The sequence below is a fragment of the Talpa europaea genome, assembly GCF_964194135.1.
Source record: "Talpa europaea genome assembly, chromosome: 5".
Classification (NCBI taxonomy): Eukaryota; Metazoa; Chordata; class Mammalia; order Eulipotyphla; family Talpidae; genus Talpa; species Talpa europaea.
The window spans coordinates 119,577,069-119,593,779 of NC_140071.1; the positions used below are offsets into that span (position 1 = coordinate 119,577,069).

General features: G+C 37.2%; 1 protein-coding gene across 1 annotated transcript in view; it reads right to left on the reverse strand.

The window, feature by feature from the left end:
- The window catches only part of GRXCR1 (glutaredoxin and cysteine rich domain containing 1), a gene marked incomplete at both ends in the record, with an annotated part of 73,398 nt that overhangs the window by 24,409 nt on the left and 32,278 nt on the right, over positions 1 to 16,711 (reverse strand). Inside the window, one exon of the mRNA XM_084234250.1 lies at positions 11,831 to 12,073. Coding sequence (XP_084090376.1) covers positions 11,831 to 12,073 — 243 coding nt within the window. The remainder of the gene's footprint in view (positions 1 to 11,830; positions 12,074 to 16,711) is intronic.

Sequence of the window (16,711 nt, forward strand, 5' to 3'; positions counted from 1 at the left end):
TACAACATGAGTTTGATCCCGGACCAGGGAGCTACTTAGATGGCTTAGCAGACATCTCCTGACTCATCCACTTCTCCCCTCAGCAGTGTATTTCAGTCAATCCGCCTGTTCTGTTCCCTACTCTGTCTCTGGTGAATCCTCTCACCTCCACACCTCTGGCCTGTACCCCAGCTCTTGCATCCATAAATAAATAAATCTTTAAAAAAATAAAAATAAAAATAAAAAAATAAAACGTTTTGAAAACTTCTCTAAAAAATGTAGCCAATATAAAAATTGCATTCAAAAGATATGTGTTGTAGTGTTTTCTAGAACAGCAAGCTTAAATTCTCAATGGCCAGGGAAAGATGAAAATTGAATATAGTAAATATGAAAAAAAAGAAAACAATAAATCCATTGATAATGATGTTATCATTTAGAGACATTAAAATCCTTTTAGGGTAGTTCAGTGTGGATAGGAAATAGACAGTACATTTTCTGATATCTTCTTCCACCATGATCTTATTCTAGAAGCCCATAAGCAAAGCCAGTCAGCTACGTATAAAAGAACACAACTTTTAATTCCTCCATTGACATAATGGCTCCAGCAACCTCTACAATCTCCTTTTCCACAGCTCCCTTATACACTTGTGATAATGTCCAGGGCTGACCACTATAACTCCCTTCCCTTTCTGTAAATGTTTATCACTCTACCATCAAAAGATTGCGTTTATCCTCTCAGTTTGAATCTGAGCTGAACTTATCACTTATCTTAATGAATAGGAGTGGGAGAAATGATGTTCTGGAACTTCCGAGTCCATCCCTTAAGGAGTTTAGCAATTTCTCCTTCTTCCCTTTTGAAGACAGATGCCATATTAAAAATCTGACTAGCCTGAGATCATTGTGTATGAAGATTCCCAAGGTAGCTATCGAGAGATGTCACATGGAAGAGCACCAAGATGCCAGACGTTTCAGTGAATAGTTCTTATACATTTAGCTATGCAGCTGGCAGCTAAATGCAGCTGAATGAGTAACACCAGCAGCTACCACATGGAGCAGAAGACGCAAACAATTAAGTGCAATCAATCCAGGCAATTGTGAAGAATAACAAATTGTTTGAATTCAATGTGTTTTGGAGTGATTTGCAACCAAAAAAATAATTGATAACTGAAACACATTTGATACCCTACTCATATTAAACTAGTAAGAGTTGCTGTCCCTATGAGTTTGCACTTTCTTGTTTTATTTAATTTTTTTATTTTTTACATCATTGTTCATTTTTAAACAATATGTGCTTCTCCTCACTCCCTCAGGTGTAGTCCCCATAGAATTTCCTTCACCAATGCACCTGTGCAACATCACCTCAGTCCCCTGTGCTCCTCCCTCCCTGCTTCTGATCCCTCTCCCTCCTCCCCTGCAGGATGTCTCTGACTTATAATTGTCTGTTTTTGCTTTGTTGTGTTTTGTACTGTTGTTATTTTTTTACACTGTGTCTTACTTTGTTCCCCTATATTCCTGCTATAAGTGAAACCAACCAATATTTTTCTTTTCCTTCTGACTTATTTCACTGAGCATAATTCCTTCTAGCTCCATCCACGTTGCTACAAATGGGCATGAGTTTATCTTTTTTGATTGCTGAAATAACATTCCATTGTGTATATATACCACACCTTCTTGATTCAGTCACCTATTTGGGGGCATTTGGGTTGTTTCCAGGTTTTACCTATTGTAAATAGTGCTGCATTCAGCATAGGGATACAGGTGACTTTTTTGTCCCAGCTACCGCCTTTGTCCCATTTACAAACTTCCAGTGAACTTGCAAGACCCAAGTAAGTATTTCAGCCCTGGGAAACCTCCTCTAGGTATCTCAAGTGAGTTACTCTTCAAGCCCTCTGCTGTCATAGTACTCTGATGTCACATTGTACTTTCACACTGTGAGACACTAGCTTCCATGTCTACCCTAACATGACCGTGAGTTCCTTGTGAGCAGAGACAGCAATGTGACAAATGTGATCATTTTAATATTTTCATGTGTAAAACAATGAGAAACTAACAATACTATGAAACTGATAAAATGGTCTTCTTTTATAGATGTGAAAATTGACAGTGCTTAATGCACTCAATGTCACTCAGAGAGTCAGATGTACAGAGAGATGAATTATGAAAGAACAAAATCTATCAGCTCTAAAAAGTCTTGTCTGATACCTCCATTTTTCATTGATCTTTTTCTCCTCTGATGCCTTATAACACAATAAAAAAAAAAAAACACTGCACATTAAATATCCCCTACATACTCTCATCTTTGCAATCTTACTGGAAAGTTTCTGGCTTGCAAACATAGCAGCTTATATTGCTATTAAGTTATCCAAATGATCCAGCATAACATATAATAGTTTCTTAGTCATTTATTAATTAGTGACTTCCAGAAACTAAAACTAGTCAATAATAAACTCAGGAAATTACACCAAGTCTTTTTTATACAAATAAAACTGAACATTCAATTTTCAATCTCAGTTTTCTAATAATTTATTATAGTATTAATTGTAATGCATTTTTAAATGGATGCTTTTGAACCCTGAGGGGGACAGTGACCTTGAAAAAATATTGAATGTGAAAAATCCCACTTTAGCCTGTGTTTCACACTGTCCACCATGAAAGAGCAGACTGGATTTAGCAGTCTTCAGGAAAAATCACATTGTTCTTTTTATTATATCCTTTGCCTGAGAAATGACTGAGATTTGGTGTCATTCTGCATCAGTGCTCTCAGTCAGTGACAGAATGGAATTGATTTATTTCGCATTTTAACTTGTAAAAATCTGAAAATGTAGGTCTTACCCTTTTCTCCCTAGAGACAAAACACAGCAGAAGTAGAATTCTCAGCAAACATCCCCACAGCTAAGATACCACTCTCCCACACATGGGTCCTTCAAACCACCTTCTCATGCCCTTTGCTACATGTTTAAGCTCTCCTGTCTCTCTCACAGGAAAACCAACACTAAAGCTCAGGTTATGGTAACTTCCAGATCACTGGACACTCCACACAACACCTGAGGATCCCAGTGAGAAGAACTAAGACCCCCTGCTCTCCATGGGCTCTCAAGCTCTGGGACTTTTGATTTGGCAGCCACAATAAAAGGCACATAACAAGGAAACTGGATACAATTAGCATGAAACTAAGTTGTATGTCAGAGAAAGCTCATAAACACTTTTTTCTTAGTTGCTAATATTTTATAAAAATCTTAGCTAATCTGCAATTCCTACAGAAAACCCTTGTACACCATTGAGTTTTTTTTATCATGCATTCTAACACCTAGATCTTCCTCAGAACTAAATTGAATCTTAACTCATTAGAAAGAATCAAGGATTTTCACAAGTAAGGCAAAGCACTAGATTTCTCTCTAGAAATCACTTATGCTAAGAACACATAAGGCATAGAATTAGGGCACATTCCCTCCACTTCCTTTTGAACTCTTACTTATTTTGCAAAGTACGGCTCATATATTACCTCTTCCTTATCTTGATTGAAATATGCCTTATTTTCTTCTCTTTCAAACTTCATTTTACTATTAATAGGGCACTTAGCACAACTCACTTAAAGCCACGCCATATGTTTCCACACTGAGTCCACACATCCTTTAAATTTTGAATCTAGATTGTAAAGACTATATCTCTAGGATATCACACAGTGCCTTGTACACAGAGGGCACTCAATATTTGCTAAACAACAGTTCACTTTGTTCTTCCTAGGCTTCCCAGGGCAACTACTTTTATGATAGCCTGGAGGCTGTGCAAAGAAACATTTCCAAACCCATCCCATCTAATTGCAGATCATTCCTCCAAGTTCCGGAGAAATTCAAATAATATAAAATTTTGAAAAGAATTGCATGTATTTGTTTCTGTGTTTCCTTTCAATTGAAGGTTTTTATTTATTTTAAATCTTCAAGGGAAACCATCTGTGACTACTATAAACTATGTGGATGGGAGGGTATAGTTTAGCATTCAGAGAAGAACTTGAAATCCCTCCTGCATACACTACCCATCCGATATCCTCTAAGGAAAGGTCAAAAAAATTTCTAGGCCACCACTGAAAACAATTTGAAAACTGCTAATTCCAATCTAGCCTCCTCCTGGGACTATTGAGTCAGAAAGAGATGCTGAAATCCACAACAGAGATAAGCACAGACTCGGGGCCACTAAGCCTTGTTGATTTCCTGCAAGGCTTACCAGGTGACACCTAGAGAGGAAGTTTGCAATGAGTCCGGCCTGTCAGCATCTCACCATGCATTGCTAGACAGGTGGTTTTCTTCATTTTTACACATTCTATTTGTTCTTTGAATCTAATCCAGAGAATAAACATCATCAGGACCAAACATACGGTCAAGATTTTAGCTTAATTTTTGTTTTTGGAAAGAGATGCATCTTGGGCTGAGCTCCACTAAAGTGGGGGTCCAAAGAGTAATTAAGAACAAAACAAAAGCACAAGACAATGTGCCCTAAACCTACCTGAGCATAAGGAAGTCTGCAGCTGGCCCAGGAGCTATTTGCTTTGTTAAATACCTGTGTGAAATGTTTGCTCAGTGGAGATTTTCTATATGTATTTAATATCATGATAACATAATAGATATTTACGGAAAAATATGACTTAAGTGCCCAAAAAGTCTCAGAAAAAAATACATGTACTTTCCTTTTATTGTTTTCCAGTTAAAATATAAATGAATAATACAAATGTTTGGTTCAGGATTAGGCCCCCAAATAGTAAGATATTTATTGTATTTATTTTACGATTTGAATAGTCAATTTAAAATTGTACTACTTAGTTTTTTTCTTATCCTAAAAGGAAGTCTGGATTGGAAACTTTGTTTATAATCCACATCTTTAAGACATTTACTTTTAATTGAACTCTAAAGAAAGGTGTGTTACAAGTGATTTCTTCTACTTTCACTTTTACTCTCCTATATTTATTTTCTTATATTGTGAGAGCCCTCTGGTGGTTGAGAGGAGACTAAGTCTTTCTGTTCATAAGAACAAAGATAAAGGTCATTTACCAAACAAAGTTTTCCTTTTCTGGAACACTGGTTTCAAGGTTTATTAGAAGCGGATGCTTATTAAAATTTCTATGGATTCTCACCTTGAAGAATGGTACATTAATTTATTTTATGCATTTTGTAAGAAAAGAAGATATTAAATGCTTAGCTTCTGGCTTTAACTACAGATAAGAAAATTCTGATTATACACAAATATATTTTCATTCTGAGTCTTTCTCTTCAGATGAGGATAGTTAACAATTTACATCTAAGTCAAGATAGAGGGAAATTGGCTCCTGGAACCAATTTGTTCTGTGCCCTGTTTTAACTTGTGGCCAAATCACAAACAAACACAACTGTTTTACTTTTTTATAGTGCCCAGATCCAAAGCATCAAATTTAAAACTCAAGTTTTAATATATTGTACAAATGATTAAGCAATGGACCTACCAGACACTTCACTAGTATCCTGGCATATAGAGAATTACAGCAGGCAAAACCAAAAATGTTAATGTCTTGGGCAAATAGGACAATGGATTTAAACTTGTGAGGTGATGAAGCCAAGATATATATTAAGGAAATACTACAAGGGTAAAGCTCTTCCTTGGGCCTATAATTTAAGAATATTTATTGCCTGCATGTCTCAAAAATTTCTCTCTCTTAAACTGACTCAACATCCTTGGGGTGAAAGTTGAATTGTGTACATGCAGCTTTTAAGGCACTTACTACTATATGACTTTACATGTCATTGAATTAATGGTTGCATCAGCATATGAGATGAAATTATGATCATAGCAATTCTGCATTTCTTCTGTAAGAAGATGACAGCAAACAAATCGGTGAAGCTGAAGGTAAAGGTCAATTGATCAAGCACATCACGAAGTGTTGCTGGTGATGCTGTAGGGTGACTGAAAGAACAAGATGATTTGTTACTGGGAATTTGGAGATGTAGTACTTTGATTTATTTCCACACAATTGTGCTTTGAAAGCAAAACTGTTCCACAAATAAATTTCATGGAAACATGGAGCATTAAACCATAGTTAGCTGGCTTTAGTTAAACAAAACTATGCAGTTCTCCAACATGAAAATGTCAGCAAGCACACTTGACTCCAGTAAAAATCTAGGATTATATGATGTCAAATTCTGCACCTTAGTAATTAGTTGCAGGAATTGCCATCAGTTTATCCATGCTTCATTGCATGTACATCACTCAGCAATGTGACATTAGTGGTTCTCCCTTCAGTAGGTGGAATCTGTTGTCTCAATTTTGAATCTGAACTTGACCACCTGACCTGCTCTAGTTAACGGTATAAAAACAGAGCAGCAGAGGCTTGATATAGGCTAACGTATTAGGGCGTGCCCTCTTTCACTGCTAGGAACACTACTAATGCCTTTTAATATGTTTCAACTTGTCTGCTAGATAGGGGAAAATCTTAGGAGTCCATTTCCAGATATGTAACTGGGATTATCCTACACCACCCTGTTCGAGCCAGACCACCAGCTGACCACAAAATACAGACCAGCTCAGCCAACATTGTAATCTACAAAATAAATGTTGTTTTAAGCCACAACGTTTTGGGACAGTTAATTATGTAAAAGCTAACTGATACAGCTACTTTCATCATAGAATCTAAACTTTGATTACGGTTTCTTCCAGTGCATGGCCATATTTCTTTGGAAATGGAAGTTTGAGACATTTGATGGATTATTTGCTTACTGATCTAAGGACTGATACTAGTGCCAGAATTGAACTGCTTGCAGGGAGCAGCAGTCATCAAAAATCACTGACTATATTTCACAGAAAGATTTTATTTCCTTGTGGTCTTCATTATTACCAAGTAACAACACATTCATGGGATAGAGATCTTGGAAACTGGTAAATGGATCTAAAAACCATATGTATAAGGAGTTTCTCTTAAGAAGTTCACATTAAAGTTACATGAATACTTAAGTAGCCTCACATTTAATATGATCAATTATATGATATTAAAGCTTAAAGTAAATCTAGTCTCTCTTATGAGAGATTAGAGATTCTCTGAAACAGATAATCATGGAGCATACTGGATCTAGCTTTGGTTGCTGGATTTAAAGATTAGGATGTGTCCCAGAGAGAATAATTAGCAGTGGAATTCCAAAAACCATGAGATAAGAATGAGAGTTAAAGGGACCATGGAGAAAACTGTCAACATTTATAGTATATGAACTTTAGTTATAAGTATGAAGGGGCCATTCTAATTTGCATTGTTGTAAATAGATGAACTAAAATCAATCCACATCTATTACATGGATCTTAATAGAAAATCCTCAATATATAATTAGGAGTATTATATAATGAGCTAGATAATACTGATAATACAATTTTGTTACAATTTCTTTGTTATGACTTTGAGATTTTCTCCAATAATTTCCTTCTCCAAGCAGATGGAGGGGATGACATAGGATGGGGCGCAAACAAAAACTTAGAAAGTTAAGAAGGTTTGTTCCACAAGAAATAACATACTGGATATTATTATATTGTAAGTACAGTAAAGCAGGGAAACATGTGAAACTAAAATTACAACATAAACTGAGAGAAATGGAAAAGTGGAATGTATAGCACCAATAATGATAGAGTAAGTGTAATAGAGAGACAAGAGAGAGAGATCAAAGTTCAGGAAATTATGGCTAAAAAAAAGACATTTCTAAGTTCAAGATCTTGAACATAGAGTGGTATCAAGTGATGAAGCAATACAGAATATGGATATGCCCCCAGGAGCGGAACTGGAAGCCGTTAGAAATGAGGGTTAAGGGACGTCGTAGCCTCTGTTCTAAAGAGTTCAAGCTCTAGAGTCAGGCACACCTAAGTTTGTATCCTGGCTATGCCACTAGAGATCTGAAAGTATTTAAACAGTTTGTTCTATAAACTTTTCTTCAGATACAAAATTTATGTTGAGAGAGATGATGATAGTACTATTCACAATATTATTCTAAATTGTTCAAGAGATAATTAATGCATGGTAAAGTCTTATCAGAATATATCATTAAACTTAGCTTTTATTATTATTGTCATTATTGCTGTTGCTATTAAAAACTGCACTCAGTGTCTAAGAAAAAAAAAAGAGGTAATTACAGGAAAATATTGCTTAATTTAAATTTCAAGAGCCTGACTTAAGGTTTAAATTTCAAACTTCTTTGTCCCTGTACTTTCTGAAGTAAAGTGAACAAGTCAGGAACAAACACTTTATGACTTTCAATAAGGAAGCTTGAAGATTAAACACTGGATATATTTATTGCCAAATCAGACTTTAAAAAAAAGTAGGGTTAGGGCCTCCCAGGTGGCGCAGTGGTTGAGCGCTGGGTTGTGAAGCTGCCCGCAGCCTCTGCAGCGCTGGTTCAATCCTCAGCCACTGGCGAGGGTCCCACATGGCGCACAGACCTCTCCTGCCACGCCCGCTGTTCCCCTCAGCAGTGTGCTTCTTCTGTCTGCCTGCTCTGCTCCCCACTCTGGCTCTGGTGAATTCTCTCACCCTCCTGCGCTTCTGACTATACCCAGTGCTTGTATAAATAAATAAATAAATCTTTAGAAAAAAAAGAGAGATCTATCTAGATTAATAGACCTCTGTCTCTGTTACCAGAGATGCCATAAGGTCGTTCTATGTAATTTATAGCTTGGTCCCCTGAGGGTATTGTGGATTTCTACTAGTTTGTCCAAAATCATGGCACTATTTGTCAGCTACTTTCTGCTGGAATTTCCAAAATAATTTATGTCCAAACTATTGAAACGCAATCTTTTTTTATGTAAAGAAAGTTTTTCTTAAAACAATAAGACAAATTCCAAGCCAACCTTGCCCTTTCCCTATACCAACTTCATTGGAGCATTCTAGGACCATGTAGGTTCATTTTATAATTTTTTTCCTTTGTCTGCTTCATTGCTTACATCTTCAACTTTTAGTTTGGCTGAAAAAGAGAGTCATTGGGGGAGAAAAATCAGCATCCTTTCCAATTCTTCCAGTCTTGCCTATTGAACAATGTTATCTTCTCTTCAACAAAGACAGCAGAAGTCCTTTGGCACAACCCACCCTGGGTAGGAAGGGAATGATGCTAGGAAAATAAGGGAGTTTCAAAAATGTTCTTCTGCTCTCACCCTTCCTATTTTCTGCTGCAGCCTCCTCTCTGTGTCTTTCTGTCTGTCTACCTGATTTTATGACCCTCTCAGATTCTTTCTATCTTCCTTTCCTTAAAGAAAGCTGCTTTGCACAGATGATAGACTCATTCTAATTTTTCTCCTTCATTTCAATTTAAACAAAATCAAATCGTTTCATCTGACTGTTTAAAACATCACAGATGTTAAGGAAATGACCAACATCAGCTTCTTTTCCCTCCCTAAAAATTATGTTTCACCACGTGCCAAAACCCAGCAGAGGGCATCCTTCCATTTCAGATGTTTAAATACTGTAGGAAAAGCGCTACCATTTAAGCAATGCATCCCATTTAAACTGCATACTGGACTATAAATCAAAGACTATTGTAGAAGGAGGGCAATTTGCTATTTAAGTTGTTCTGGAGTGTTTACCTCTATTTTGAATTATAGAGAGCTAGAAGTATTGCAATTCTCTTTTTGAGGAAAAAAATTCTATTTCCAGCCTCTTTCCAGGTTTAGGGATTAGCTTTAAATTTCAAGAAACAAAAAGTAACACCTGTATGATCCTTTCTCATCTAGGTGGCTATGTATAAATAAAGTGATCACAGATTAAAAACAACGAAGAAAGAAATCTGTGTCCTACATCCTTGGTCTCATGCACACTCCCTCCATTACCTGTTAGAGTGTCTCAGAACTGGGAAGATAACCAGCATGGTCAGGAGCAGTGTATCAGGTGGGGCCATGAGCAGGGTGGAGGGACATGACACCTGTATACACAGGTGCAATTTCATAAAAATTAAAATTTCATAATCTTAAATATCCATAATTAAAAATTCCATAATCATAAATATCTTATATTATCAGAAGAATTTTTCCTGATTAAAAGGCAAATGCCCACCTTCATCAGTGATTTTCTCCCTAATGTAAATGAGTTTATCAGATTCTTTCCTTATGGGAAATGCCTTAGGGAAAGAAGGAAAGAATTTGCAAGTAGAGCATAATTCATACATCCATGTTGAGCACTTTGTACCAATCTTTGTTCTTACTACCAAGTATATATCAGCAAACAATCAAAGGTCCCTTTCCTGGAGGTGATGTGTTACAGGGCAAGTGTTTGGAGTGTTGACAGAACAACTTTTGAATCTGGCTGGCTCTGCCACCTAACCAACTATGTGACTTGAAGCAAAGAAATTAATATTCTCTCCTGCAAAACAAGAATAACTGATTGTTAATATTTACTGAAAACTTACTTTGTTCTCAGCACAGTAACTGAGCACATGCACATGGATATATCACATACAAAATAAAATCCTCACAATTAGTCTATGAGATAAGTTCCATTATCTGACTCATTTTACAAATGAGAAAACCAGTGCACAAAAAGATTTATAAATTGCACAGTATTACATGGAAGTATCAGAGGAAGAACTTGAAACAAGGCTGAGTCCAGTACTGAGTAGCCAGTAAAGAAAGGGTTGGTTTCTAAGTGTATCCTGAGGATTAGATGAGGTGACACAAGTAAAGCTGAGAGTGCAATATAATATTGTTGATGTTGTTATTATTGTTAAACATTATTATTACTGCCATTATTGTAACTTTCTGGGACTTAAAGTTATATATTATAATAAAACAAAAGAGGCTTACTACTTCAAAGGAAAGTTCTTCTGCTTCAGAATGCAGTCTGTGCCCAACTCAAGTTTAAAGAAAGACTTAAAACCACAGCGATTGAATCTGGCCTCTCAGCATTTATCTTCCCATAAGATGACAAGCTACCTCCAACAGCTATGCTTCTGGACAAGATCTCCCTACACAGTTTCCTTGCAGCAAAAGAGGAACTCTTCCTGCTCTGGATTTTTCTGACCTCCCCAAAGCTGAAGTTTAAGACCAACTGTGAAATAATGCCAAGATTCAAGTTTCCATTCACCATCTGAAAGCTGCTCTTTGTTCTCTGATAAGTAGCCAGCCCCTCCTCTGACCCCCAGGGTCTTACTCTCAGCTCTCTCCTTCCAAGTTCCAAAGCATGATTTCCAAGAGCCCTGCCCTTGGGTTCCTTACAGATGGAGTATGTTCACAGATCCACAGAGATTAATTGTGCTAATAGCATTATTCAATGAGAAATGAAGCAGGCATGTTTCTTGATGCCCTGGGAGTCTCTCTGCTGACTGTAAGCCTGAATTTGTGTCCCACGCTGCTGTATTATCAAAAAATCAAGAATAATTTTAAACCACAAACAGATAAAATTCTGGCTCCATGCCCCATTTCCTATTTATTTCATTTCAGGACTGTCATGTTAGGCTCATTAGGTAGGAAGCTGAGTGTTTAATAATGGGGTGTAGGAGAATTTACAAATGTAGATCTACAAATACTCCATTTTTCTTGACTACATTAAAAAATCATTTTTATTCTATATGACAAACTTCACAATGCAAAAGCCAGTATGTCCTGAATAAACTCCACCCACTGAATATCTTTAAATTGCATCCTATTCACAAAGGCAACTTCATGCTGATTTTCTCTCAGTGTACTTCTGCGAGATGCATGCTGTTGCAAGGCATCTTTTGGAATAGTAATTAGTGCCTCTATCCCTTTGGTTTGAACTCAAAAAAACCCCACATGTCCTGGTAATGTAACAAGTTACTTTGACATAGGTTTAGTGATTTCTATCAACACTGGTTGGGGTCCAAAAAAATTTTCTGAGCAGGGTACTTACCCCAAGATAATGGCCGTCAATGAACACCACAGGGAGAGAAGGAGTTTCAGAAACTCGTCGGCATCTTTCATCTAATTCTTTTCCATAATCACCATTCAGAGCTATGTTTTTCTCTTCAAATTTTACTCGATGATTTTGGAAGATCTTTCTAACCAGTTCACATCTTTCAAATGTTGTCCGAACCACACGAAGGCAAGTGGTATAAATCACTACTCGGTCAAATTCTAGTTCAGTGGATGGTTGCTGCAGAGAAAACATTGCTATGTAATGTGTTTGTATTACCTCCTTAAATATATATATTATTACTTTAAGACACTTAGCAAATATCCAATATATTAAAAGCATGCAATAAATGGTGAATAAGCACCATATTTGTCAATTCTAAGACAAGTCTTTCTCCCGTTAGAACATCTGTAATGAAGATAAAGATTAACAACCCCGTAGAATTTATATGACCTAGTTTGATTGACATTATTTTTTCTGTTGTTGGTAGCAAATCAAATAATGCAAGATCTTAAAATTGTGATGTCTCATTCCATGCCTTATGAAAAAGAATCAGTAGTTGAATTACTTTGCTTAAATTTGTTGACTTTGCTCAATTACTGTATCTGACAAAGGAAAAGATGCAACAGAATAGTCAAGGTTAGCATTTAATTATTTCAAAATTCTCCTTATCAATAAACCAAATTTTATAGTCTTTGAGGATATGAAAGCAATTTGTATAAGCATGAAGCACAATATTTTTGGGGAGACAGTGTGTCCTGAATAAACTCCACCTACTATGTTTTATGAACTCCACGCCGCCTCCATGCCAAAGAAATCCCAGGCACCTAGAACTACAATTCCCATCATGCCATAGATACGTCATAATTCTAGATTTCATGAAAGGGGAATGCTGGGAACAAATGGTGGAGTTAAGCAGCAAAGCTTGACTGAAAAGGAAGGACATATGGCCTGGAAGTAACTTGGTATTTTCTGCCTTCCGGGTGTACCTGGGGTCCCACAACAGGCAGCATAACCAGAAGGATGTATTGACCAATTAATCTCTCTCTTTATCTCTCTCACACTCTGTGCTTCCTCTCTTTTCATTTCCCTTGTAAATAAGCCTTTGATTAACCTTTCTGTGTGTACTTGACCTTGGGTCTTGTTCTGCGTTTTTAAGCATGAGGGTGAGGACTCACATCCAGGCCATTGCATTTCCTTTTAGGGTTGCCCTGTAATAGTACCAAACTAAGTTAAACAGAGCAAAAACTTACATTCCACAATCATGGAATTTTTAAGATTAAAAACACAAAAATAAGTCAGTGGTAAAAATTAGGCAGTGACAAGAAAGGGGAATTGTTACTATGTTAGATAAGAAGAGCGTTGGTTCTAAGAGGACCACCCAACGCCCAATAACCTACAACCCTTATTCTTGTTTATAATTAAGGGCTAGCAAAGACTCAAGCTCACAGTAATGTTTCAGTTCTTAGAAAATCAGGGAAGTTCTCTTTTTTCTGATTATATTTGTGTAAATATGCATTGTCCCTCTGGCTACATGCAAAACTGGGAAAGTTTAAGATTGGACCATATTACTGCCACATTAATCAACTCACTCTCTGCTCATACAACCAATTTGGTGTCACTTTTCTGTTGTCTCTAAGAGTCTTGCATTTTTTAAATAATGATGAGATGGATCCCAAACAAGTGGCTATTTGGCTGTTGTCAAAGACTAATGAAATATCCCTTTACCTGTTGCTGAGTTTTTGCTAGAATCATAGGCTCTCAAAGAGTTTTGGATATTACAGTAAAATGGACAAGTTTTAAAAATCCTCAAAGCCCATGTCAAGTCCATACCAATTAAATCAGAATCACCAGAACTGGGGTATTCTGGTGTGTAACCATGTTCGGGGATTCTAGTGTGTAACCATGTTCTAGGGCTTACACACTGTTTGGAAATGCAGAGTCATGACCTCATCCATCTCCACCGAATCAGAATCTGTGTTATTTAACAGATAATCTGGGGAATCTGGAAGCATGTTACATTTTGAGGAGACCTGATGAGATCAATAGGCAGCTTGATTTGACAGAAAACTGAGCTTATGTCTTTTTAAAATAACTGTTAGGCATACACTCAGTCATTAGAATAATTTCTTTGCCAAACATGGTACACTAGGTATATATGGTGAAAAATAATATAATTCGTTAACAACATAGAGTTCATAATTTAACATAATAAAATAAACCAAAAAGTTAACATAAATAAATACAATTAGAAATTGTTAAGTGTTACAAAGGAAATGTAAAAGATATTAGGAGAGGCAATTATAGGACAGTCTTTGCCTATTATTGAGTTTGAGAAAGTGTTTCTGACATTTGAACTCAGATTGGATAGATATAGAAGGAGTTAGAAAAATAAAAATTAACTGGGTAGAAAGCGTGGAATGTGAAAGGCAAATCAAACAATCTTGAGTTCGAAGGGAGAATGCATGTTTAAGACTGAAAGAAGGGCCTCCCCTGGTAGCGCAGGCAGTTGAGCACCGTGCTATGAGGCTGTCCACAGCCTCTGCAGCGCCGGTTCAATCCTGGCCCACCAGAGAGGAGCAGCAGGCCTCTCCTGTCGCGCCGTTGCTCCCCTCAGCAGTGTATTTCGTCAGTCTGCCTGTTCTGTTCCCCGTTCTGTCTCTGGTGAATCCTCTCACCTTCCCGCACATCTGGCCTGTACCCCGGTTCTTGTATAAAATAAATAAAATAAATCTTAAAAAAAGAAAGAGTGTTTAAAAAAAAAAAAGACTCTGAAAGAAGATCTTTCTTGAAACACATTAAAGGGAGGAATTATAATAATACCAAATGATTTTGGACCAGTATATAAGATCACTTTTACATTGCACTTTATAGTCACTTCATGGATATAAGACCCTTTATCTAAAAGAAATGGAAAATACCTGAATGTTTTCAAGTAAGATAAGAGGAGTTTACATTTTTAAAAGATCAGTGAAGAGTCCAATGCAGATAGTTGCACAGAATGTGCACTGCACAAACCTAGGAAGTGGCACTAGCCATAGAGTCCGGATGAATGATGTGCTCTGGGTTTGTGTCATCTACTACTTGGACAGTCATACTGTGTCATTCGCAACTTCCTTGCCTGAGATTTGAAATTGAATACAGGATAAACTTGGGGTAGGAAATATGGTAACCTGTTAGAATAGGCTATTTTTTAAAAGTTTTATTGTACTATTGTAAGGCATGATTTGGAAGTAGATCTTCCTAGAGGTTGAGTTATTTTTCAAAATCTTTTCCAGTTTTATAATGTGAATTTTAACTATCATCTATGGCCAAAAAAAAAAAAATCCTCTTCTACATGTGCTTCAATTTGTTTCCTTCAACGGATTTGTCAAGCATCTGGCCAGAAATCTAAAAATAGTCGCTCAATGGTTAGCTGTCACTCTTCTCCCTTCCTGAGGGTTGCCATGGGAATAGTGTAATGAAGGATGGAAGTATCTAAGAGAGTGCTGAGAAGCCACTAGGATTTACAGCCAGCTTGTTCTGAGAGAAGTGACCTAAATGTTAAAAACAGGCTCTTTCTTCCTTTCCATTGATTAAAAAGATGAATCTTAGGGATGCCCAGAAGTCTCACAACTACCTGCAGCAAATATAGATGTGTTAGCAAGGGATAGAAATTTCTGTGAATAAGACTAACGGTTACTAATGCAGTAACTATCAATACATACTCAGACTGCACTAGCCATCATGAAATAGTAAGTACTTTAGTCACCTAGTCTTTGGGGACAATTCTGAAATCCACATACTCACTGAAACTGCCTTTGGAATTCAGGTCAAGAATTAGTTCCCATCCCACCTCAACCCCATTCCCTACAGGCAATCAGCTCAGAGCAAATCCAGCAACTCGGGCTGGAGCAAATCCAGCGGGTTATTGCCATTTGTCTGGCACTGGTTTAAAAAGACCTCCTGAAATAGGCCTCCTTGTCTTTTCCTAGTATGTCCCCAAATTATCAAGAAACTAGGGGCCGGGCCTCCCCGGTGGCGCAGCGGTTGAGCGCTGGGTTGCGAAACTGCGCGCGGCCTCTGCGGCGCCGGTTCAATCCCCGGCTGCTCCCCGGCCAACGGAGGAGGGTCCCACATGGCGCGCAGACCTCTCCTGCCGCCCGCTGCTCCCCTCAGCAGTGTACTTCGGTCCTTCTGCCTGCTCTGCTCCCCGCTCTGGCTCTGGTGAATTCTCTCACCCTCCCTCCCGCACTTCTGACTGTACCCAGTGCATGTATAAACAAAACAAGCAAACAAACCAGCAAACAAATAAATAAAGCATGCCTCTATTAAAAAAAAAAAATTTAAAAAAAAAAAAAAAAAAAAAAAAAAAAAAAAGAAACTAGGGGCCACTAGAGGAATTCTGATCTCAAACAAATTAAAACAGAAAAAGCAATAATTTTGGATGTCAATGGCAGACATAATGCCAATAACTTCACATTCATTTAATACACATAATAATTTACATGGTGTTACTGTCTTTATTTACAGATCTAGAAATCCAGGTTAGGGAGCACAATGTCCTAGACAAGAATAACAGAGTTACAATTCAATAAAGTTAGAAAATTGGAAACCAGATACACCCCTTCTGTAAGCCCTGTGCTCTCACTAAGCTCCTGAACCACTGTTGTTCCTCCCCAGCCTACTATCCACTACCTAACTCACAGCCCATGAGATAATATCTGTGATGTAGAGATTTGCTTCTTTGCTAAATTATTCTCCAATGTTTAAAAATATGATAAACATCATTAGAGGGGCATTTTTAATTTTCTTTTTCAGTCTGAAAAGGTTCCTTTGAGATGGCAGAGTGTAGACATCTTTTCTTCCCTAGCTAAAAAGAAGGTGAAGTGATTAAGG